Source organism: Canis lupus, chromosome 30, assembly GCF_048164855.1.
Source record: "Canis lupus baileyi chromosome 30, mCanLup2.hap1, whole genome shotgun sequence".
NCBI classification, from domain to species: domain Eukaryota; kingdom Metazoa; phylum Chordata; class Mammalia; order Carnivora; family Canidae; genus Canis; species Canis lupus.
The window spans coordinates 37,455,586-37,481,419 of NC_132867.1; the positions used below are offsets into that span (position 1 = coordinate 37,455,586).

The following is a 25,834-nucleotide window of genomic DNA, read 5'->3' on the forward strand; positions in this document are numbered from 1 at the left end:
TTAGAAAGTGAGAACACGGAAAATGTTTGCTTTAATAAAAGTAGAAGGACAGAAAAAGACACACTCTGCCATCACTGAGAGAGAAAACAGGGCTGGCTGTACGAAGGCCAAGTCAGACTTTGAGGCAAAACGCTATTATGAGAGAAAGAACATTTCCTAATTTTTTTAAAAAAGGTCAACTTCTGGAAAAGGCAAGAACAATGGAAACTGTAAAAATATCAGTGATTAGGAAAGAGCGTGGGAAGCATAATTAGGCAGAGCACAAAGGATTTTTAGGGCAATAAACTTATTCTGTACAATACTGTATTAGTAGATGTGTGTCATTTGTCTAAAACCACAAAATACACAATACCAAGAGTACCCACTGTAAATATAAGAGGACCTTAACGTAAACTATGGACTTGGGTGATTATGTTGGGTCAATATAGGTTCATCAACCACAGCAAACGTACCATTCTGGGGGATGAGATAATGAGGGAGGCTGTGCACTTACAAGGGACAGGGGGAGATAGGAAATCTCTATCCTCTGCTCAATTTTGCTGTGAACCGAAAGCTGCTCTAAAAAAGTCTTCATTAGGGATCCCTGGGTGGCGCAGCGGTTTAGCGCCTGCCTTTGGCCCAGGGCGCGATCCTGGAGACCAGGGATCGAATCCCACGTCGGGCTCCCGGTGCATGGAGCCTGCTTCTCCCTCTGCCTATGTCTCTGCCTCTCTCTGTGTGTGTGACTATCATAAATAAATAAAAATTAAAAAAAAAAAGTCTTCATTTAAAAAAAAAGTCAATTCAATAGGATAACAATTATCAATTTGAACGTACCTACTAACATTAAAAAAAAAGAACTGGGGGAAAAAAAGCTAACTATCATCACAGATGGAGATTAGAACAATCTTTCTCAGACACCAACAGAACAGCAAAAATCAATTAAGGATTTAAACAATGTGAAAGGAAAAAAGCTATGTGACTTCTGTCCCATAGATCCAAACGACTGTTATGATTAGGTGAACCTCGGAAAGCAAAGTACTTAGTAACTATCCTCTTTTCAAAGCAGCATGGTTGGGGTGCCTGACAGGTTCAGTCATTAAAGCATATATATATATATATATATATATATATATATATATATATATATATATGTATGTATAAATAAATAAAAATAAATAAATAAATAAATAAAATAATAATAAAAATAAAAAATAAAGCATACTCTTGATCCAGGATACTCAGTTCAAGCCCCACGGTGGACGGAGAGCTTAAATAAAGTAGCACAGTCAAGGCTGAGTGACTCCTAGATAGACCACCACCACCATTATTCAGCACCCAGCTATAGGGTACCATTAGTTCCCCATCCCATGTTGTGTTCATCCGTAAATGGGTAAATACCAGGTATCATACTCAGACATAAAAGCTCACAGAAACCATTCTGTTTTCTCATTTAAACCCTACAAATACAAATTAAGTGAAGGGAAAGTCTACGCAATTAGGACTCTTCATCCTACCAACATTTTGTTACTTTTAAGTGCTGATTATTACTGTGTGCCAGGTACTGTAAGCCATCCCCCCCCCCCCCGCCGCCCCGCGCTGACAACAACCCTTTGATACAACTATTATCTTTGTTACACAGATCAAGAAACTCAGGTAAAGATCAGAACATCTAGAAGCAGCGCAAATCAGGATTATAGCCCAGATACTTGGCACAAAAACCCAAGTTTTTAATTTTTCTACCACTGTATTGCTAGACTGTAACTTGTCATCAGACTGCCTTAATCATTAAGTGTTCCCAAATTATCAATGAAAGGCCTATAGAATGATACATCTCCATAGTCAACCACAAAGGAAATCCAGAATCCAGACAGGAAAGAGATTAGCTGTGTCAGGATCCCACGAGGTAAATAAAACAGTGGAGTCAGTCGCAATACAATTATCCAGTACAAAGTTGTTTTTTGTTTTAAAAAGGTACATAAGTAGCCTTGCTATAAAAAAAGCTCAACTCAGCCCTCAAGTAGAGTCTAACAGTACACCCAAATTCTAAGTCTTGGTGTATACTCTACCATAACCTGATTCCTTAATCCAGCAGGAAGCTCCCTGCCCCAAGCCCCTTGATTTGGAGAGTTAATCCATAACTGAAAGAGACGGACAAATGAGATGAAAAGAAAAATGTATTGATACCTTTGTGCAAATCAGTTATTCTGATACAGTAACAGGTTTTGTAATGACTAAACTACTTTTAATATTTAGAAGAGTAAAAAATAATTACAATAAATTTAAAATATACTTGCAAGTATTAAATTTAGAAAGATTACACTTAGATTTGACAGAGTTTGCAATATTGAGGTAGCTGAAATAATCACGTATTTGTAGTATAGTGTGGTGCTCACTTCAACAGCACATATACTAAAATACTATGGTGTAGAAATGCTCAAGGAAATTTAAGACAATTAACTTGGTGTTAAATACCTTAAGATTAAATTCTCAGGACGCCTGGGTGGCTCAGCAGTTTGGCACCTGCCTTTGGCCCAGGGTGTGATCCTGGGATCCAGGGATCCAGTCCTGCATCAGGTTCCCTACATGAGGCCTGCTTCTCCCTCTGCCGGGTGTCTCTACCTCTGTGTGTGTGTGTGTGTGTGTCTCATAAATAATTTTTTAAAAATTTTTTAAAAGAATAAATTTTCATTACAAATTAAACACTAATAAAAATAAAATATACTTGTTTCTAGATATATTACTGAATTTATAAGATTTATAACTGAACTTAAAGATTTAAGAAAAATGGCTACTTACAACTCATACTGTATTTCAATACAAACAACTTTTAAGCCTTTTCCTTAAAGGCCTAATAAACATTTTTTTTAAGATTTATTTATTTATTTATGATAGAAAGAGAAAGAGAGAGAGAGAGACACACACACACAGGAGGAGGGAGAAGCAGGTTCCATGCCGGGAGCCTGACGTGGGACTCAATCCTGGGACTCCGGGATCGCACCCTGGGCCAAAGGCAGGCGCTAAACCGCTGAGCCACCCAGAGATCCCCCTAATAAACATTATTTAAAGAAAAAGCATAATGACACTAAATCCACTAACAACAAACTCCAGTGTAAGGATTTCCTGATTTACTGGTTCAGAAAGACTGTGGCCTACAAAATTGCGTGTTACTCAATTACTAAGTGTACTCAATCACATTCACCTTATTTAAACATGTCCTTCCTTTAAAAGTGAGGTCCTTCCTCACTCCCCATGAACACCCCAATTACATTTTACAAATTCACAGGTCCAACTACTAATGCACGGTTAGGTCTTAAGAGATAAGTAGTCCCAATTCTTTTAAGAAGTATCAAAAATACTCTTACTTCCAAAGTACACGCTGGAATGACAACAGGGTCCCAAGTCTAAGATAAACTCTAACTTTGTGAGCAGTGAGACTGGAATCACCTGAAAGATTTCAAAAAATAGCAATGTCCAATCCTAACACCGAAATTCTGATTTAACTGGTGTGGGTTATGGCCTAGGCATCCAGATTTTATAAAGCTCCCCAGATGGCTCTGATCCAAAGAATGAGGACTATTGAGAAAAAGGAGTAAATTAAACATCACAAGAAAACAGCATAAGGAAACTATCAGATAAAACCCAAACGTGAAACACCCTACAGGCTGACCAACTCAAGCGTCTTTAGGAAATCAATGGTACAGGAGAAAAAACTATAGAAGATTAAAAAAAAAAAAAAGAAAAAGGAAAATAAATTCAGTACAACACATGGATGGTGCCTAAAGCCTAATTCAAACTAAATATAAAAAGAAATCCAAGGAACGGGGATCCCTGGGTGGCGCAGTGGTTTAGCACCTGCCTTTGGCCCAGGGCGCGATCCGGGAGACCTGGGATCGAATCCCACATTGGGCTCCCGGTGCATGGAGCCTGCTTCTCCCTCTGCCTAGGTCTCTGCCTCTCTCTCTCTCTCTGTGTGACTATCATAAATAAATAAAAATTAAAAAAAAAAAAAAGATTTAAAGAAATCCAAGGAACAAGATGAAAATCTGAGAATGGACTACATATACAAAAGTAAATCTACATATATATCAAAGAATATTATTCTTTGGATTTTAAGTGTGACCCTGGCACTGTGGTGGCCCAAGAAATAGCTCCATCTTTTCGAGATGCACTTTGCAGAATTTAGAGGAAATGTAGCATCTAGGACTTACTTTAAAATACTTCAGCATATTAACCAATAATAAAGGAATGTCTGGAATTTGCTTTAAAACAATACAGCTTAGGGGAGAGAGCTAACAAATGCAACATTCTTTGCCAATCACTGAGGCTGATAAGGAGTACCTAGTAAATGGTTCATGACTACTCTATCTTTCTAGGTTTGAAGATTTCCACTGGTAATTTATTTAAAAAAAAAAAAAAAACTTCAAATAGAAGCCAAAGTAAAGCTAGCAAATTGGCAACAGGCTTCATTACAGTATCGTCATTTGTGTATATCTGAAATACTTAATAAACAGAAAAGCAGATCGGGTTTGGAGAACTAGAAGCTACCAGCATACTCTGACAAAAGAGTAACTCTGTAAACAAGAAGCTCATCCTCTGTCACTCCCTGCTAGGAGAGAGTGCAGGTGGGAGAGGGCAAAGGACAAAGAGGATACCCACCAGACCCAATGAGCCAAGTGATGAGCAAGGACCTCGCTCACAGCCACATCACAGGAATGTATCACAGAGATTTGGGGTAATCGTAAACAATTTTTAAATAAGGTTTTAGCAATTCTAACGGAAAAGCCAAAAACGTAACGTTCAAAGTTTTCCAGTAATTATAGCATCTCAAAATTTGCACAATTTTCTCTTCCACAGCACAACTGCATTGTCAATAATGCTCTTCTGCTTCCCCGAGAACACTATTTTCTCTCACCGACAGCAGCAGTAAAGCAAGTAGTCCTTCAAACGTTCCCTAGACTCAAATATCAAAATAAATTCAACTCTGCCGCGATGCAGGATTTCTAGAACTCACTTTATCGGAAATACTATTCAGTTTAAGTGTCTGCTTCCAAAAACTCTACATCAGTAAACACTAAATTTGACTAAAACAGCATCCTCTAACCCTCCCCGGTTCTGTCAATAATACCTAACTGTTCACATACAGATGAACAAATCCCCTTTGTTTCCTTTCCGTCCTTTCGTTTAATTCAAGAGCGGTGATCCTATCCTTCTACCAAATTCTGTTACAGGTATTAGAACTGTGGTAAAAGATCACCGAGTTTTTGTTTCGTTCCGTCCTCGGTGGTCTTGCTCTACGAGATGCTGATACAGCCCCCGGCAAAACCAAAATCCTTCCTCCTGGAACACAAACTGGCAAAAAAAAACAGTTCCCTAAAACAATGTTTGACATCATAGGGCAAAGCAGTGGATGAAACCGAATTGTGCACGGAGAGCGACTCAGAAAGCTGACAAAGTGCCACGAAAAGAGACCTGCCATCTACGCCGACGGGGCTCTAACGTGAGACACACCGCATGGTTGGGGCCTGTGTTACCCTACGGACAAGCAAGGTCAACACAGTGATCCATCACGCTAAGCTTTGCAAGGCATTCCGCAAGTGCTGTGCAGCTTTGAGAGGCAAAAGTCCTGGAGGAGCGGCACAGGGTCGCGGCAGCAAGGTTTCTAGGACGCTCGCTGCTCAGGAGAAAGAAAAAACACGCTCAACACACGCTCACGTATTTCTCCACCTTTCAGACACCAGCGATTCTATTCCTAGGGAACAAGTGGTTAGAGGGGCTGGGCGGGGCGAGGCAGAGAGGACCAATCAGAGGTCGAGTTACAAGTCGGGCACGACAACAGTAGGATGAGAGCGGCTCGCTGAGTGGCTGGCGCGCCGCCCCCCCGCCCGCGCGCCCGCGCGCACGCGCGCTGCCCGCTCTCACCCTAGGCAGCCGCACCTGGGGACCCGCCCCACCGCAAACCGCGGCGCAGGGTCGCCCCCGCCCCCCGCCCCGCGCCCCGCGCCCCAGCCCCTGCCCCTACCCCCTGCCCCGGGCCGTTTCCTCCCAAAACAAACCCGGCCGCCCCAAAACAAAACAAACCCCAATGCGGACGGACGTCCTGCTGTCGCCAGACGCAACCCCCCACCCTTCCCACCCGCCGTACCCCGCCCCGAGCACCGGTCGGTCACTACGCCCCGCGAGCGGGAGCCCCGATAAGGGGGCGGGGGGGCGGGGGGGCGGGGGCGCGGGGACGCCAAATGTCAAACATCTCACCAATTCCTCGTAGCTCCTGTTGTGCTCGTTGCCCTCCCAGTCCAACCTCTTCGGCAGCAACTGCAAAGGCACGGGACGCACACGAGTGACCACCGCGCGGGGCCGGGCGGGGGGCGCGGGGGTGGGGGGCGCGGGGGGGGCCGGGCGAGCGGCCCCGGCAGGGTGGGGAGGAGGGGGCACGGCGGGCACGGCGGCGCCGCCAAGCACAGACCTGGTACTGCTCCAGCTCCTGCACCAGCACCTGCAGCCGACGAGACGCGCAGTTAGGGGGGCGGGGGGCGCCCGGGTCCCCCCCCCCGGCGGCGCCCTGCACCCCGCGACCCCCGGCGGCGGCGGCGGCGGCGGCGGGGCCGGGCCCTGGACGCCGCCCCGGGGCCCGCACGGCCCGCACTCACCTGGGCGGCTCTGCGACACGGGCCGGCCGAGAGGTACCGGGCGATGAGGAAGTAGAGCTCTGCGGGGAGACGGGGGTCGGGTGAGGAGCGGGCGCGGCGGCGGGGAGGGCGCGCGGCGGGGCCGGGCCGGGCCGGGCCGGGGGCGCCGCGGGGAGGGCGCGGGCGGCGCGGCTTACCCGACTCGATGAGGGGCACCGGGCGTCGGGCGGGCGGGGGCTCCGCCATGGCGGGGCGCGGGGGCGCGGGGGCGCGGGGGCGCGGGCGGGCGCGGCGAGCGGAGCGTGTAGGCCGCGCCGGGGCCTGAGCGGGCCGGCGTCCCTCTACCTCTGGCGCGCCGCCGCCGCCGCCATGCCGTGCGCGCCGCCACGCCGACGCCTCCGCCAAGTAGTCCCTCCGCGGCCCCGAAAGTAGTCCCCGCGCGGCGGCCGCCCGGCGCCCCCGGCGCCCCCACGGCGGGGCCGCGCGTCCCCCGAGCCCGGGTCAGGGGCGCCGCGGCGGGGCGGGGGGGCGCGGGGCGCGGGGCGAGGCCCGGGCCGGCGGCGGGGGGGGCGGGGAGCGCGCGTGGCCGGGATCCCTGCGCGCGGTGAGGCGGCTCCGGCCATTGTGCGGCGGCGGCGGCGGCGGCGGCGGGCGCGGGGGCGGGGGCGGCCCGGGGCGCGGGGGCGGGGGCGGCCGGGACGCCCCAACACACGCGCGCGCACCCCTCGTTCGGAGCCCGGCGGGGGCAGCCCGGGACGCGCGGCCGGGGCGGCGGGGTCGCCCCCCGCTCGGAGGAGCAGCTCGCCGGCCCCCCGCGGACACTCCGATGCCCCCGCGCCCCCGAGGGCACGGCCGACGTCCGCCGCCCCGAAGGACGGAGCAGGCACACCGCGCCGCAGCCCCCGCCGGAGCCCGGCCGTGCAGCAGCCAGAGGGGACCGGGAGGATGCAACGCAGCCTGGAAGCGGCGACGGCGTAGCCGGATCGGGAAACGGGGGTGGGGGTGGGGGTGGGGGGCGAGCGGGCACCTCCTGCAGGCAGCGGGCGGGCGGGCGGGCAGCCCGTTCCCGGGAGGACAGGCTGCAAACCTGGGGGAGCCCTGAAGGGGGCGCCCCGTGCTGGAGCGCTCCGAGCGGCGGGCGAGGATCTCTGGCCCCTCCGGATCGGCTGTGCTGGGCCGCTGACCCCCTGCACGTGCAGGGGCATCCCACCCTGAGCCTGAAAGAGCAGCAGTGAGCAGAGCAAAGCCCCCCCCCCCCCCCGGGGTCCTTCCAGCTCCTGCTCCGTGGGATCGCCCCCGCTGCAGGTGGAGCTCAAACGTGGTGCTTCGGGGCAGGCTCAGGTGGGCCCGACCCTGGGTCCTGTGGCGCTGGGCCTGAGCCAAGCGTCCCCTCACCTGTAAACCGTAGATGCCTGTGTGTGTCTGCTTTCTTTTCCTTTTTTTTTTTTTTTTTAATTTTGTGCGTGTGTGCCTGCTTTCGTAGCGTTGTGAGCATTTACAGCCCCGTGGGTTAATGCGTGCCCAGCGTATAGTGATAAGCACTGCGCCCCGTGCCAGTTTTTATGATTATCTACACCAGATAGCAAAGGTTCTTCTGCGTGTCTGTCAATGAACAACCCAAACGTGTTCAGACAGGTGCATCAGTAATGTATTCTTACATCTGTTAATTCAGCGCATTATCAAGTGAGACCAAAAAAAAAAAAAAAAAAAACACACACACACACAAAGAACAAGCCACATCCTTGCCATCAAGGACTTCAGTGTCTTTTGGGAGAAACAGATGTAAGCAGATCGTGACAAAATTTAGGGCAGAAAGGACATCAACCTGCCTGTGGGAGGGGGAGTTAAGAGAGTTAAGAGCCTTCCCAGCTTCTGTGTGGAACGAGATTCCGGGCATCTGAACAACCAGGGCCAAGACATGAGTAACACTGCAAGTTTAAGGAGCTCAAGTTTCGTATGACTGCTTAAGGTGACTTTGGAGATGCGGAGGAGACCCATGAAGTCAGGAGTTAAAATTGAGAAGGAAAAAAAAAAAATGAGAGGTTCTATAAGCCCAGAGAAGAGTCTTGTTTTAATTTTAGGATTGATTTGAGAGTACTAGGACCAGGAGGCAGGAAAACCATTTAGATGACCCTTTAAATAGGAAAGAAATGAAGATGCATTAAGGCAGTGGACATAAGGACAAAGAGGCAAAGACAGGATCAGAAATAGTTGGAGGGGGACACCTGGGTGGCTCAGCGGTTGAGCATCTGCCTTGGGCCCAGGGCATGATCCTGGGGTCCTAGGATCGAGCACACATTGGGTTCCCCGCAGGGAGCCTGTTACTCCCTCTGTCTATGTCTCTGCCTCTGTGTCTCTCATGAATAAATAAAATCCTTAAAAAAATAAAAAAAGAAATGGTTGGAGGTTAGGTCAGCACAATGAGGTTGAAGTGGGATGAAAAGAGTCAAAAAAAGTCAAGCGTGGGGCTGAGTGGGTCAAGGTTGTGCCACCAACTAAAATAGGACATACAGGCTGTAACTCCTTTGTTAAAATGAGTAACTACTTGGCACAACTTGATTATTTGAAGTTACGGTGCGTGTATTCCTGTGGGACAGTATGATCTATGCTACAAGATTACTCGAGTTAGTAAGTGATAAAGACATGAAGAAGGGTGGGGCAGCCTGGGTGGCTCAGCGGTTTAGCGCTGCCTTTAACCCAGGGTGTGGTCCTGGAGACCTGGGATCGAATCCCACGTTGGGCTCCCTGCATGCAGCCTGCTTCTCCCTCTACCTGTGGCGCTCTCTCTCTCTCTCTCTCTCTCTCTCATAAATAACTCTTAAAAAAAAAAAAAAAAGGCATCAGGGCAGCTCAGTCAGTGTCTGCCTTCAGCTCAGCTGGTTATCTCAAGGTCCTGGGATCAAGCCCTGCATCAGCAGAGAGTGTGCTTCTCCCTCTCCCTCTGCCCCTCCCCACCACTCATGCTCTCACTCACTCAAATAAATAAAGTCTTAAAAAAAAAAAAAAAGACATGAAAGGAACACTAACATTCTCAGAGACAGACCCAAGAGTTGCATACTTCACTTTGGAGGTTTTTTTGGTTGGTTGGTTTTGGTTTTGTTTTTGAAAGATTTTCTCTTTAAGCAATCTCTGCACCCAATGTGGGCAGACAACCCCAGGACTCAGAAGCCCGGGATCAAGAGCCCTACAATCCGCTGACTGAGCCTGTCAGGTGCCCGGCATATTTTACTTTGTTACAACGTCATAAAAGTAAAAGCCCCCAAAACATAAGAATTCATCTCTCAAGTACTGGTCATCGTCCAAGACTATAATTCCCCTGTGAGCAGCCTGGTAACCATCATGAGGCATCAGGGTTGAGGACAGTTTTCCTTTGCAAAAGCCCTGCTAATTAATCCCTTTGCAACCTCCTCTGATGTCCCTGACAAGTACTGCTTGTGGATTTGAAAGAGACACAAAGATTCTGACAAGAGGTGGAATATCTTCCCCATTCAACTCTCAAGTGACAGAGACCCAGATTTGATCCCACTTCTGCCACCTGGAAAAGAGAATATACTCTCCATCAGCAGGTCCACAGTGGAGGACCTGCCAAGAGTCTCCAAGCAAAGCATAAATTATGTATACATTCACCCCATGCTGAACCCAAACCATTCCAAACGCAAACACTAAGATTTGCTCTTGGGTAAATGGAAATAACTGGAGTCGCATCACGGGAAAGCTATATGGAAAGCTAAATTCTGGGCAGCCCTGGTGGCTCAGCGGTTTGGTGCCGCCTGCAGCCCGGGGTGTGATCCTGGAGACCCGGGATCGAGTCCCACATCGGGCTTCCTGCATGGAGCCTGCTTCTCCCTCTGCCTGTGTCTCTGCCTCTCTCTCGCTCTCTCTGAATGAATAAATAAATAAATCTTTAAAAAAAAAAAAAAAAAAAAGGAAAGCTAAATTCTAGAAAAGTTGATAGATAAGCAAAGGCCAGAAGAGCTTAATGGCTGATGACGTCATCTGTAATGTTGTCACCTATTTCCAGTATGAGAGAACTAGGATGTGTTGTTAGTCCTTGGCAGGCAACCCCCCTCCTGGATAAGCATCACTGATCTTAGTCAGATGCCATTAATATACTCACTTCCTGAGCAGCCCGGATGGTTCAGTGGTTTAGCACCGCCTTCAGCCCGGGGTGTGATCCTGGAGTCCCGGGATCGAGTCCTGGGATCGAGTCCCACATCAGGCTTCCTGCATGGAGCCTGCTTCTCCCTCTGCCTGTCTCTCTCTCTCTCTCTCTCTCTCTCTGTGTGTGTGTGTGTGTGTGTCTCTCATGAATAAATAAAAATCTTTAAAATATATATATACTCACTTCCCAGCTGAGGGAGACAGAAGGGCCTGAGGACCCATAGCCAAGGCTGCAAGCCCGCCTGGGACCCAGCTACCTTAGACCCAACCCACGCTCGGCAGAACTCTTTCTCCCCTTGCCACATTTCACAAAGGAGGAATCAGAGCCTGAAGAGGAGGGGACTCACACAACACCACACAGACGGTGCGGCAGAGCGGAGATTGGAAATGCACAACTATGTGCACCATCTCCTTTATCACAGGCAACTCTGTGTTGAACTCTCTTGTCCTCATTTTAAGCAGGAGGAAACAGGTTTAGAAAATTTCCAGAACTTGCCTATGGATGTAAACTCTTAAAAAAGGGGAAAAAAATAATAATCCAGTGGACCTTCCCAGTTACCACTTAGGAGCCCCCCAAAGCATTAAGTGTGAAAAGCACAGCTGGAAAATGGGGAGCAAACTAGACTTAGGGGCAAGATTGAAAGAGTGAAACCGTGAAACGTGTGAGCCCTAGACACTGCAAAGAAAACTGTATACATAATTCCAGTCCTAGTCTCAGTGCGTTGGTGCAAATATACCTTGACCGAATTTCCTTTCAGCCAGCAGGCACTGTTAGTACACACACCATAGCAGCATAATAAAGTAGAGGGTGTCGGACCTACAGAAGAGTGATACCACCAAACTAAATCAGGACAAGGAGGTGAAGTCAAGTGCACGCAAAAACCTAAATCATTTCTTCCATTCGACAAAAATTGTATCGAAGGCCTTCTCTCAGACAGGCAGATGGGGTAAACACTGGTTTCTGGGCTTCTGGGAGCTAAATCTCCTGGAAGTGAAGGAGTTAATATCTTGAGAGGTCTCCAGAAGACTTGGGGGGGGGGGGGACAAACAAACAAAAAAACTAGCTAAAACAAAGAAGGTATCTGGGTGTGGATAAGCCCTCAGTCAAGGAGTAGACCTTGCATGTGATTCCTGAGGTTCCTCCTCCACTTCCTCCAGGGTCATCTTTCCCTCGGGACCTCTTCTTCCCTTTAAATCCAAACCAACCAGCTGTCCCCCAGAATGCTACTTGTCCCTGCCTCCTTCAGCAAATTGCTTCCACATTCATCCCTCCCCTCCCTGGCATCTGCCTCTCCCTGGTCCCTGGCTTCCATCCCTACGTGCTCCCACGTTGCAGGCATTGGCCCGTGTCTGTGTCCAAGTCTTGCCAGTTCTTTTGAAATGTTTCTCAGGGTGTTGGAGAGAACACGGTGTGATTGGACGAGAGGGACCTTGGGCACGTGGGAGCTGGGATCAGAACGTGTCCGTCTTTGAAAGCCACTTACTAGCTGAGCAAACACCCTGGCTCAGTGTTCGTGTTTGAGGTTTGATCATCTTTAAAATAGGGATTAACAACAGTAGGTAACATGTGGTGTTTCCATCTCCTGCCCCCTGCACGAGCCCATTTGCATATATTATTTAATGCCACAAGATAGCTAGGATCCGAGTCGTTTGTGAACATTTCCGAGAAAATGCCTACAAAGCTCTTGGAATGACGCCCAGCTCTCAACATGATACTATGACGTAAAAAAAAAAATTTTTTTTCCTCCATTCCCTCAGCCACCAACGAGTCTCCTCCAAGGTCTCCTTGACTCCCTACCCAACGAATCCTATCACTACTTTTACACTTCCTTAAATACAGCTTAACATATTCTCCATTCGAGCCCATCTCGTTCCCTATCCCCTAAGCCCAAACTCCAGGCTCCCTTTTAAAGCTGTGTGGGATGCTCTGCTTTCCACCCTTTTACCCCCGGGGGCATCTGCGGGAAAGGTGACTGCTCCAGGCGTGGAGCTCTCCTGTCCTCCAGCTCAGGCAGTAGGAGGCCCCCACGGGAGACCGAGGAGTGGGCGGAGGGGAGGTAAGGGTGGGTCTCTATCTTCCCGGTGCCTTTCCTGCCAAGCCGCAGGTCGGTGGTGGCGGCTGTGGGTTCTCTAACCAAAGCCACAGCTCGTCTGGGACAGCCCTCTCTCCTTACAGGAAACCCCTCTGGGTTTTAGGACCTCTATCTATTCCGAGTCAGATGGGAGCCGTGGGAGGGAGCCCGGCGTGCCCACCCCCTTGTAAACAGCAGCTTCATTAACTCTCCTCCCTTTCCCCCCACGGATTACGCGTTCTCTTGCCTTCCAGACCTCTGGTAGGTACCTGCGCTCTCCGTGACGGTGCCTGCAGTGGAACTGTCTGAAGCATCCCCTCCAGTTCTCTCTCCCTCTGCTCCCCTATTTCTTCCTTGTCTCTGTACACCTTGGTCCTCCAGCTTGGGAGGATCGACCTAGATCCCTAACTCTTTGCTTCACAAAACCTTTCCCGAGTCATTATGATCCTTATTATTTTATTTTTTTTAATTTTTATTTATTTATTTGTTCATGAGAGAGAGAGAGAGAGAGGCAGAGACACAGGCAGAGGGAGAAGCAGGCTCCCTGTAGGGAGCCCGACGTGGGACTCGATCCTGGATCTCCAGGATCACGCCCTGGGCTGAAGGCAGGCGCTAAACCGCTGAGCCACCCGGGCTGCCCTATGGTCCTTGTTAATAGTCTTTTCCAAAGTCCTAGAATTACCTCTTAATCACACACGCAACCCACCAGTGAGCCCTGATGAGACCACCTTCAAAATCTAGCTAGGATATAAAGCCCTTCTCACCTAGATGAGCCCAACAACCTCCCAAGTGTCTTTCTGCTTCTCTGTCTGTCCCAGAAAAGCCGATTTTCAACAGGCAGCCCGCGGGGTCCTGTTAAAACTTAAAGCAGATCTGTCCTCCTTTCTCAAAACCTTCTGATGGCCCCCATCTGACCCAGGGGAGAAGCCGGAATCCTACAAGGCCTCCATGATCTGGCCTGTCTGGTGCTTCTGTGACTCCTCGTCCCACTACTGTTCCCTCTTCTCACTCGGCTCCAGCCACGTTGGCCGCCCTGAAGGTCCGTCCTCAGACATTCCAGGCACGTCACACTGCCTCAGGGCCTTTGTACTTGCTGTTCTTTCTGCCAGGAACATTCTTCCCCCAGAACACTACACAGCTCAGTTCCTCACCTCGGACAAGTCTTGGCTCAAATGTTACATTTTCAGTGAGACCTTCCCTGACTACCCTAAATGCGTTACAACTTACCCTCACCCTGTGCACTCACTTCCCTTCTGTCCTGCCTGCTTCCTTTTTCTCCACAGCACTTTTGACCTTCTAACCAGCTGTAAAATGTGCTCGTCATGTGTGTTTATTGCCTGTCTCCTCCCACTTTATGAAGGCAGGCAGAGATTTGTTGTCTGTTTTGCTCTCTGAGCTACAACAAAGCCTAATGTATGGTAGGTGAATGCTAAACATTTGTAGGATTTTTTTTTTAATTGATCAACTAAACAGTCCCTCAAATACGAGACGGTTATGCTCTCAATCTTCACTTATACATTTTTTTGATGGCGTGGTGGTTTAGTCCGAGGAGAGCCCACAACAACCTGCTGGCTCATGACATACCTGGAGATGGGGCCAGCCGAAACAAGAGCTTGCAAGACCAGGAATGCTTTCTTCCTCTCCACAACCTCCTCCCACTCCCCACAGTGGCCCCACGGAAGAAGGGCCTCCTGCATCCTCTCAAAGGCAGAGCTAAGTAATCAGAGCCTGGAGAGAGGAAGGGCGGGTGGAAAGAGCGCGTTCTGGAGCAGGAAAGGAGGCTGCTTTAGGGAGACTGCCAGACCGCTATGGGGGTGGGACATCCTGTTGAGCCTTTCCCATGGACCTGGAGCGGCCTCTGCCTCCACCCTGGCCACACAGTGACCCCAGGCCCTGGGTGGCCTGCCCAAGCCCCCCGCAGGGGAGAGCTTACTTCCCTGGCTCTCTCACCTCCCCCTCCAGCAAACAGCCTTGATCACAAAGAGGAGGAGGCAAAGAAAACTGGCCTTGCCTGATGGGGAGGTGAGTCTTGGGAGCTGCTGGGATTAGGGGGGAAACCCAGCAGGCCCAAGAGGAAGTCTACAAGACAGAACAAAGGATGGAAGGAAAGTCCAAGAGGGTGGGGCTGGGGAAAAAGGTAGGGCTCCAAGGTCACTGGGTCATCTCACTGGGGAATATTCCCCTGTGACCGGTTACGGTTACGCAATAGCTAAGTGCCACCTCAAGGCCTTCCCATTTTCTGACATGACATTTGACACCTCTTTGCAGAAGTAACTCCCCTGTTTGCAAGCTGACAGAGCTTCCTGGTCCCTCTTTTTTTATTTATGGGCAAGTCTGACCTAGAGCAGGGAAAAAAAAGAAAAGTACACCAGCGCACAATTTAACACAATCAATTTAAAAAATAAAAGCCACCGGGATCCCTGGGTGGTGCAGCGGTTTGGCGCCTGCCTTTGGCCCAGGGCGCGATTCTGGAGACCCGGGATCAAATCCCACATCAGGCTCCCGGTGCATGGAGCCTGCTTCTCCCTCTGCCTATGTCTCTGCCTCTCTCTCTCTCTCTGTGACTATCATAAATAAATAAAAAAATTTAAAAAAATGTTTAAAAAAATAAAAAAAAGCCACCAAAGGTTTAAGATATGGATATCGGTAATGAGATGAAGTTCAGATGATGTTTGAGTTAAGAACCCAGAATCCCAGATCTTGCCTTGAGCCAGCCACTTCCTCCCTCGAGGTCTCCAGGGAAGGAGGACATTGGGTGCAAGCGATACTTGATTGACCCTGACCTCATCCCCTGATGGTCTAGGCTAGATAGTATTAGTATAGGCCGCCAGTCTTGGAAGACTAACACAAAGCCACCCAGAAGTGCCTACGCAAAGCTGGGGAAAGGAGTTGCAACAGCAAGAATGTGTACTCGAACCTTGGAGAGACCCATCCCTGCCAAGCCTGGGACTCCCAGAGCCCTGGCTCCTGCTCCCAGCAGATCTTTCCAGCTACAAGAGAGCAGAAGACGCGATGAACCTTCCTTCTTATAGGACCCAGCCTGGACTCTGGAAGTACTGGGCTTTGAGTGAGTTAGACATGGGTTAGTTCCCTACTGGCCTTTAAGACAGCAGGAACCAGCACCCTGACCAGGCCACGTATTCATACGACTTACACAGAGGACATCACACAAAATCAACGCAATCACAGATAGTGCAAGAATGATCCCAAAGTGGATATATGTTCGTTACAGCTTTTGTGAGTAGCTTCATTTTCCATGACAACAGCGGCTAAAGATACAATTTCCTGCAGCAAAGCCCATAAAACAAGCTATGCCAAAATCTAACTTCGCAAAGGTCACACACTCCACAGAATTTAATTATAAAGGCTTTGCAGAGAGCAGAATATGACAGGAGAACATCTTGCACTTTGCAGTAAATAATCCAGGAATTCGATTTCATGATGACAAGATAAATAAAATATGTAGTTTCCCTTGAACCAGATCTTGGTCCCAAATGGCTAATGCTTTCTAATCAGTAACTTTGGACTTGCTGGGATATAACATTTTATAGCTTTCTCTTTTATCTTTATTTAAAGAAAAGAAAAAAAAAGACTAATGACCAGCCCACTACTTAGAATTCTCTCAAAATCTTGTAACTCCCTAAGTACTGTAACTGCATGGTAGTCTCATTAAGATGGAAATGGTTTGGGATCCCTGGGTGGCGCAGTGGTTTGGCGCCTGCCTTTGGCCCAGGGCACGATCCTGGAGACCCGGGATTGAATCCCACGTCGGGCTCCCGGTGCATGGAGCCTGCTTCTCTCTCTGCCTCTCTCTCTCTCTCTCTCTCTCTCTCTCTCTCTCTGTGACTATCATAAACAAACAAAAAAAAAAAAAAAAAAAAAAGATGGAGATGGTTTGACCTGTAGGTAAAAAGTTTACCCAACAACAAAGAACCCAGAAATAAACTGACAGGTGCATAAAGCAGGAGACACATAACCTGCCTGTTTGAGCCCAGTCAAGCATGGCTTTCCAGAGCTTTCTTCACTCCCACAAGAACCTGTGGTTGCAGAATATACAACCTACCACCAGTGAAGCAAAATCTTCACTGGATGGAAGAAGCGTTGTTTTGTTTTGTTTTGTTTGCCAGTCTCCTGGGTTTTTTGTTTTTTGTTTTTTTTAACTTTCCTGGTCCTCTCTTCCACCTGACATTTCTAGAGGCTTTATTGTCCTGCCACCAAATACAAAGCACCACAGTAATTTTCTGAATACCTCCTGTGATGCAGACGTTTTGGTACAGGCCTTTATTTAACACTTCATTTTGACCCAAGGGTCATTACAAGTACATCGTCTTAAAATTCAACCAAGGCATGTATGAGGCAGACGTATTCTTCTGATCCTCAGCCTCATCCCAGTACCGGACTTCACCTAGTCACCTGCTCCTGGGGTATGTGTGTATTGCTACATACAATACACACATACAAAAGGGAGGGTAGGGGGTGGTACAGAGTAACAGAGAGGCTGGGAATGAGGGCCAGGCTCAGGAATGGCTTAAGAATGGGAGGCATCCATGGGGCACCTGGCTGGCTCACTCAGTAGAGTACACGACTCTGGACCTTGGGGTTGTGAGTTCGAGCCCCATGCTGGGTATAGAGATTACTTAAAAATAAAATCTTAAAAAAAAGAGAAAGAGAAAGTGGAAGGGATTTGTGTGGAGCAGGACTGTGGCTTCCAAACTTCCTGCCAAAGCTGAACGTGTATGTGCCCAGTGAGCAAGCCGTCACCCTTCTCAGTTGAACACCACAAACATGAATACATGTGTTCATCAAAAGACACGAGCAAGTACGACCATAGCAGAACTACCCATGATAGCCTCAAACTGGAAACAACCAAATGCCCATCAACTGCAGAATGATTAAGTGAATTGAAATTCACTCATAATAATGGTAAACTATAGGGAATAGGAATGAAGGTACAACATAAGTGACTCATAAACATAAGGATTGAGCAAAGAAGTCAGACACAAAAAGGTGCGTACTGTATTGTTTCATTGACATGCAGTTCAAAACCAGGCAAACAGCCTGTGGCATTAGAAGTTAGGGTAGTGGTTAGGGGCACCTGGGTGGCTCAGTTGGTTAAGAGTCTGCCTTCAGCTCAGGTCATGATCCCAGGGTCCTGGGATCCAGCCCCACATAAGTCTCCCTGCTCAGCAGGGAGTCTGCTTCTCCCTCTCCCTCTTCCCCCACCCCTCCTGCTTATGCTTTCTCTCTCTCTCAAATAAGCAAATAAAATCTTAAAAAAAAAAAAAAAGTTAGGATAGTGGTTAGTTACCCTTAGGGCGGGGATAGTGACTGGGGGATGCTTCTGGAATTCGGGTATGTTCTCTTTCTTAATCTGAGATGTATTCACTTGGTGAAAAATTCATTGAGCCATATGCTTATGGCATATACTTCAATAAAAAGCTTATATTAAGGGGATGCCTGGATGGCTCAGCGGTTTAGCGCCGCCTTCAGCCCAGGGTGTGATCCTAGAGACCTGGGATCGAGTCCCACGTCGGGCTCCCTGCAGGGAGCCTGCTTCTCCCTCTGCCTGTGTCTCTGTCTCTGTCTCTGTCTCTCTCTCTGTCTCATGAATAAATAAATAAAATCTTTTTTTAAAAGCTTATATTAAGAAGAAAGAGACAAAAGAAAAAAACTTCATGGTGCTTGTGGTATGTGTTAGTCAGAATAATATCTCGCCACATCCTAGCCCTCAGAATTAGTGAATCTATCATGTTACCTGACGAAAGGGATGTTGCAGATGTGCTCTAGTTAAAGATCTCGAGATGAGGAGTCTTTCCTGACCATTCACGTAGGCCCAATGGAATCACAAAGGTTCTTATAAGAAGAAAGCAACCTAGTACAAAATGTCTTTTGTAGCCCGGTCTAACTGATACGCACAGGAGGAGAATTCTAGAAAATGCAATTCAGCTCAGCAAGTTGGCACATTACAAAGCTACCACATGACTGTACCCTTATTAGCTGGGGTACCTTGAGGAAAATCAGTTCACTTCATCTAAAAAATTAAAATGATAATAATTACACATGGATTTGCATAAGAATTAAGGGAAATAATACATGTCCTAGGCAGCATGCCTAGAATATAAGACCTTAAATTTTTTTTGTTGAATTTGTTCATTGATCCCATTACAAACTGAGATGTTCAGAGAATGTGCTTTTGGTTTAATTGGGTTACTCATAAAGATAATTAGCTCTTTGAAATGATAAAAGGATTGTTACATGCAAACTTGAGGTGATAACGTCATAAATTTTGTAGCCATTTCTGTAGAACAAAAAGCCCTACAGCATAAATACACTGACTGTACTTAAATTTCATCTTCCCTTACGTTGACTTTTTTTAAAAATCTTATAAAACAATATTCAATGGATGTTTCCCTTTTATAAAACATTCAGAGGATTTTCTACACAAATGTCTGTGTGGTCAGAGGACAGGGACTTGACTGTGACCCCACCTCATGGGAGTCGTTTGGGCAAGTCAGGTGAACCCGTGACTGGTTGTAGGTAAGAGAGGAGAGCGATCGTTCTTGGGTTCTCCCAGTCTCCATGAGCAGCAACCAAGAAAACATGGGTTACTGCTTAAAACAGTACCTGGCACACAGCAAGTGCACCAGACACGCTTGTTCGACATCATCATCACTGTTATTAATGCACAAAAAACAGCTGGGAGGCATATAAAGACCCACATGCTAACCCGTGTGGCAGGATATTTCATTTTTCTTTTTTTTTCTTTTATTCAAGATTTTATTTATTTATTTGACAGAGAGAGAGAGAGAGAATGAACGGGGAATGGCAGAGCAGAGGGAGGGGCAGGCTCCCCTCTGAGCAGGGACTCTGATGCAGGGCTCCATCCCAGGACTCTGGGATCACAACCTGGGCCAAAGGCAGATGCTTAACCCATTGAGCCACCCAGGTGCCCCTGTTTTTTGTTTTTTGTTTTTAATAGTCTCCACACCCAGCACAGAGCCCAGCACAGGGCTGGAACTCACAACCCTGAGATCATGATCTGAGCTGAAATCAAGAGTCCAGCATTCAACCGACTGAGTCACCCAAGGCACCCCTAGGGTCATTTGTTTTCTTCTTTGAGCTTTTCTGTCTTCAGAATCCTCAACGATAAGTGGACATGTTATTTTTGAACCCCTCTCAGCCATAAAACGTTTTGTGTCTCTTCGAAGCCCTTTCTTTTGACTCCGTTCATACTCCCCATTCCACATTCTGCTTCTCCACATACAACTAAGTATATACAAGTTAGATCCTTTCCGTGTCCCCAGGACCAAGCTAGCCTCTCACTGTCTATATGGCCTCTGCCTCTTCCAACATTCCCAGAAAGTGACAACTTCGTCCTAACTCCTGTTCTGTAAGCAAGGAGGGTATCTTGGATAGTTGTACTGTAAGATTCAAATATGATTAGCGTAGGAAAAACATTTTCTTCTGGCCAGTAGTAGGTAAGGCACGCCCTGCCAAACAAAACTCTACCTTTTCAACGTCTGATTCAAGGGGCAAATATTTCTCCGTGGCTACCCTGTAATCTAAATTTAGATGCCTCAGCAAAATTATCCACATTTTAAAAATATTTATTTCAAGATTCCATATAAATGCAGTGCCAAATATAGCAGTGCCAAAGCACAAGAATAACTGTGTTTTATTAACCAAGTAATGTTTCTCTTCTCTTTTTTCTTTTTTAAAAAAAGATTATTTATTTATTTATTCATGAGAGATGCAGAGAGAGAGGCAGAGACACAGACAGAGGGATAAGCAGACTCCCTGCGGGAAGCCCTGAAGCAGGACTCAATCCCAGGACCCCGGGATCACGCCCTGAGCCGAAGGCAGACAGACGTTCAACCACTGAGCCACCCAGATGCTCCTCCTCTTCTTCTGTATTGATTTTTTTTTCCCCTCACAACTTTTTATTTTGAACATTCTCAAGCCTACAGAAAAGTTGAAAGAACAGTACAAAAAAATCTGATATATCCTTCATGTAGTTCATCAATTGTTAGCTTTTTTGCTGCATTTGCATATTTTATGCATTTATTTTACTGAACCATTTGAGATTAAATCACACACATTATGATTTAACACCACAAATAATCCAATATGTACTGATAAAGGATAAGGACATTGTCCTACATAATCACAATACCATGACCACACCCAGGAAAACAAACAACCTTTCAAGGCTATCTACCAAGCAGTGTATATTCAAATTTCTCCAATTGCCTTAAATTGTCTTGTATAGCCTAAATACATACATACATACATATATATATTTATATATTTATATATATTTAAAGATTTTATTTTTAAGTAATCTTTACACTCAACATGGGGTTCAAACTCACAACCCTGAGATCAAGAGTCACATGCTCTACCAACTGAGCCAGGCAGGAGCCGCAGTATAGCATATATATACATGTATTTTTATTTATCTATTTGAGAGAGCACGAGAGTACAAGCAGGGGGAGCAGCAGGCAGAGGGAGAAGCAGGCTTCCTGCTGAGCAGGGAGCCTGATGAGGGTCTCGGGCTCCATTCCAGGACCCTGGGATCATGCAGACACTTAACTGACAAAACCACCCAGATGCCATATATATATAATATATATAGATATATAGATATATTTGTGTGTGTATATATATGTGTGTGTATGTGTGTGTGTGTGTGCATAAGCCACCCAGTCTATGATATTTTTGTTATAGCCACCTAAATGGACTGAGACAACAATCTTCTCCCAGCCTGGCCCACATTTTGCTTAATCAAAATCCCAGTGGGAGCTTTGCGCAGTGGCAGTATCGTAGCCAATGAGGTTTATCCGAGGCGCGATTATTGCTAATTGAAAATCCCGGTGGGAGAATGGGAGAAAGTTTTGAAAATCATATATCTGATAAAGGATTAATATCCAAAATACAGTAGAGAGAATTCCTAGAACTCAACAATAAACAACAAACAACCCCATTCAAAAATGGGCAAAGGACTTAGACATTTTCCCAAAGAAGATACACAAATGGTCAATGAACACATGAAAAGATCACTCGACATCAGTGATCATTGGGGAAACACAAACCAAAACAATGAAATTGGGGCATCTGGCTGGCTCAGTCTGTAGAGCATGAGACCCTTGATCTCAGGGTCATGAGTTCAAGCCCCATGTTGGGTGCAGAGCCTACTTTAAAAAAACTATGTAAAATAACTACCCCGTATCCATTAGGATGTCTACTATTAAAAAAAATCATAAATATCAAGTATTTATGAGGATGGGGAGAAATTAGAACCCTTGCGATTGTTGGTGGGAATGTAAATTGGTGCAGCTGTGGAAAACAGTATGTAGGGTCCTCAAAAAATTAAACATAGCATTGCCATATGATCCAGCAACTCCACTACTAGGTATATACCCCAAATAATTGAAAGCAGGGATTTGTTTTTTTTTTTTTTTAATTTTTATTTATTTATGATAGTCACAGAGAGACAGAGAGAGAGAGGCAGAGACATAGGCAGAGGGAGAAGCAGGCTCCATGCACCGGGAGCCCGACGTGGGATTCGATCCCGGGTCTCCAGGATCGCGCCCTGGGCCAAAGGCAGGCGCCAAACCGCTGCGCCACCCAGGGATCCCGAAAGCAGGGATTTGAAAAGATATTTGTGCACTGATGTTCCTAGCAGCACTATTTACAATAGTGAAAAAATGAAAGCAACCTCAGTGTCCATGAGCAGATGAAGGGATAAACCAAATGTGGAATACTATTCAGCCTTAAAATGAAAGGAAATTTCTGACACATGCTACAATAGGGATGAATCTTGCAGACATTGTGCTAAGTGAAATAAGCCAGGTGCAGAAGGACAAACTGCATGACTTCAATTATGTAAGGCACTTAGAGTAGTCAAAATCACAGAGACAGAAAGTAGAATGATGGTTGTCAGGGGCTGGGAGTAAGGGGGAAGGGAAGTTACTGTTTAATAGGTATAAAGTTTTGGGATTTTTTAATTAAAAAATTATGGAGATGGACTCTGTTGGTGGTTGTACAACATTAGGAAAGCATTTAACACCACTGAGCTGTACACTTGAAAATGGCTTAAATAGTAAAATTTATGTTACGCATATTTTACAATAATCCAGTGGGCTTTTTTGTAGATACTGACAAATTGATTCTAAAATGTATATGTAAAAGCAAGGGAACTAAAATAACCAAAACAATTTTGAAAAAAGAAATAAGTTGGGGGCTCCTGGCTGGCTCAGGTGGTGGAGCATTAGACTCTCAATCTCAAGGTTGTAAATTCCAGCCCCACGTTGGATGTAAAAATTACTTCAAAATAAAATCTTAAAAAAGAAGGAAGAAAAGGAAGATGGAGGATTTATATCACCTGATTTCAAAACTCGAAATAAATTGTAGTAATTGAGAGAGTCTGGTACTGGTGAAAGAATAGACACAGAGATCAATGAAACAGTAGAGTCTAGAAACATGCATTACAAATATAGCCAAATGGCTTTTGACAAAGATGCAAAAGAAATTCAATGGAGCAAGGATAGTCTTCAAAACCAGTGCTTCAGGGATCCCTAGGTGGCGTAGCGGTTTGGCGCCTGCCTTTGGCCCAGGGCGTGATCCTGGAGACCCAGGATCGAATCCCACATCGGGCTCCCGGTGTATGGAGCCTGCTTCTCCCTCTGCCTATGTCTCTGCCTCTCTCTCTCTCTCTGTGACTATCATAAAAATTAAAAAAAAAAACCTTCTTATTAAAAAAACAAAAAAAAAAAACAGTGCTTCAGCAGTTGGATATCACTATATTAAAATACCTCGTATCATAAATAAAAACTAACACAGAATGGAAATAAGACCTGTATAGAAACCTAAACCTATAAATCTTCTGAGAGGAAATCTTTATATTCTACAGTTAGGCAAATATTTCATAAATACAAAACAAAAAGTATTATCCATAAAAAGAAGCTGATACATCAAGCTTTTTATTATTTATTGCTACATAACAAATTATCCAAAACTTAGTGGCTTAAAACAATGCATATTTATTATCTCACCAGTGAGACACCAGTGTCTGTACATCAGAAACCCAGCTCTGGCTTAGCTAGATCCTGTCTCAGAGTCATTCTCTCTTTACAGGCTCCATTCAAAGTATTGGCCAGGGCTGAAGTCTCATCTGAAGGAATAACTGGGGAAGAATCCATTCCAGGCCCATGTGGTTTTCTGGCAGAGTCGGTTCCTGGAGGGCTCTTTGACTGAGAGTTTCAGTCCCTAGCTGCTCTTGGCCCAAGGCTGTCCTCAGTTTCTTCACATGTGGGTCTTCAGCACAGCTGCTTGCTTCACCAAATTGTACATGCCAAGAAGGCAATAAGTTCTACTAGCAAGACAGAAATGACAATCTTTGTAACATAATCCCAAAGTGCTATCCCATCTCTTTGCTGCATTTTATTGGTCAGAAATAAGTAACAGGGGGCTCCTGGGTGGCTCAGTTGGTTAAGCACCCAACTCTTGGGTTTCAGCTCAGGTCTTAATCTCAGGGTCTTGGGATCAAGCCCTGCATTGGACTTCCCACTCAGCAGGGGAGTCTGCTTGTCTCTCTCTCTTCACTCCTTCCCTGCTCACTCTCTCTTTCTCTCTCTCTCAAATAAATAAATAAATCTTAAAAATAGAAACAAGTAACAGATCCTGCCCACCCTCAGGGACGGAGGATTGCACAACAGCATGACTGTGATCACTGGGGCCATCTCAATGTCTGCCCACCCCAGATTTTACAAAAAATTTAAAATCTCTGCTCTTTGAAATACACTGTTAATCAAATGAAAAGACAAGCCACAGACTGAGATGAAATACTTGTGAAACACATGTCTGATACAGGACTTGTATCCTGAATATATAAAGAACACCTGAAACTCAATGATAAGTAAACAAATAACCAATTGTTTAAATAGATGAAAGGGTAATTCGATACTTCACCAAGAATGACAAAGAAGTACATATAAAGAGATGTTCAACATCACTGATCATTAAGAAAATTCAAACTAGGGATCCCTGGGTGGCGCAGCGGTTTGGCGCCTACCTTTGGCCCAGGGCGCGATCTTGGAGCCCCGGGATCGAATCCCACGTCGAGCTCCCAGTGCATGGAGCCTGCTTCTCCCTGTGTCTCTCTCTGCCTCTCTCTCTCTCTCTCTCTGTGTGACTATCATAAATAATAAATAAAAAAAATTTAAAAAAAAAAGAAAATTCAAACTAAAAAAAAAAAGAAAAGAAAAAGAAAATTCAAACTAAAACCACAGGGGGATACCACTACACTCATAAGTAGTAGGACTGAATTTAAAAAAAAAAACTAATTATAGAAAATGACAGCAAGTATGTAGAACAACTGGAATTCTCATATATTGATGGTGGGAATACCAAATGATACAGCCATTGTGAAATACAACTTGGCAATTTCTCACACAAATATGCATTATATTCAGAAAGGGGTCAATTCAGGCCTGAGCTGCTCAATATTAGCATATTCCAAGGTGTTTAGAACACCTTGTTCCAGCTCTTGGGAGATAACCTCTGAGTCTTTGGAATATCCTGCTTGATAATAATGTCTTTGTGTGTGTTGGCTGTGGACCACACCAGAGAGTTTATGCTAATAATGTGATTTATGATGAACACTCTCTCTTGTGTGCTTCAGGCTTTGGCCAAATTGTATTAGTTTGACTTCTGGGAGACTAGGGTCTGAGAGGCTGAGGAGAGTCACATGGGCACCACATGTCTACATGATTGACCCCCAATAAAAAACCCTGGACATCCAGGCTTAAGTGAGCTTCCCTGGTTGGCAATACTTTGCACATGTTGTCACACAGCAGTGCTGGAAGAATTAAGGGCTACCTGTGAGACTCCCCTGGAGAGTCTGGGAAAGGACAACTGGAAGCTGGAGCCTGGTTTCCCCCAGACTCTGCCCCATATGCCTTTTCTGTTGCTGGTTTTCATCCATGTTTTGCT

General features: G+C 46.4%; 1 protein-coding gene and 1 pseudogene across 2 annotated transcripts in view; one reads left to right on the plus strand and one right to left on the minus strand.

Annotated features, from left to right (window-relative positions):
- BRWD1 (bromodomain and WD repeat domain containing 1) overlaps nucleotides 1–6,893 on the minus strand; it is a 119,283-nt gene extending 112,390 nt beyond the window's left edge. For both annotated transcript variants that reach the window (XM_072806994.1, XM_072806993.1), the window contains exons 1-4: nucleotides 6,806–6,893; nucleotides 6,630–6,688; nucleotides 6,446–6,475; nucleotides 6,235–6,294 (exon numbers count right to left, since the gene is read on the minus strand). In XM_072806994.1, coding sequence (XP_072663095.1) covers nucleotides 6,235–6,294; nucleotides 6,446–6,475; nucleotides 6,630–6,688; nucleotides 6,806–6,854 — 198 coding nt within the window. In that variant the 5' untranslated portion in view covers nucleotides 6,855–6,893. The remainder of the gene's footprint in view (nucleotides 1–6,234; nucleotides 6,295–6,445; nucleotides 6,476–6,629; nucleotides 6,689–6,805) is intronic.
- Nucleotides 6,894–21,641: 14,748 nt separating this feature from the next.
- On the plus strand, nucleotides 21,642–21,754 carry LOC140621852 (U4 spliceosomal RNA; annotated as a pseudogene).
- The last annotated feature ends 4,080 nt before the right edge of the window (nucleotides 21,755–25,834 follow it).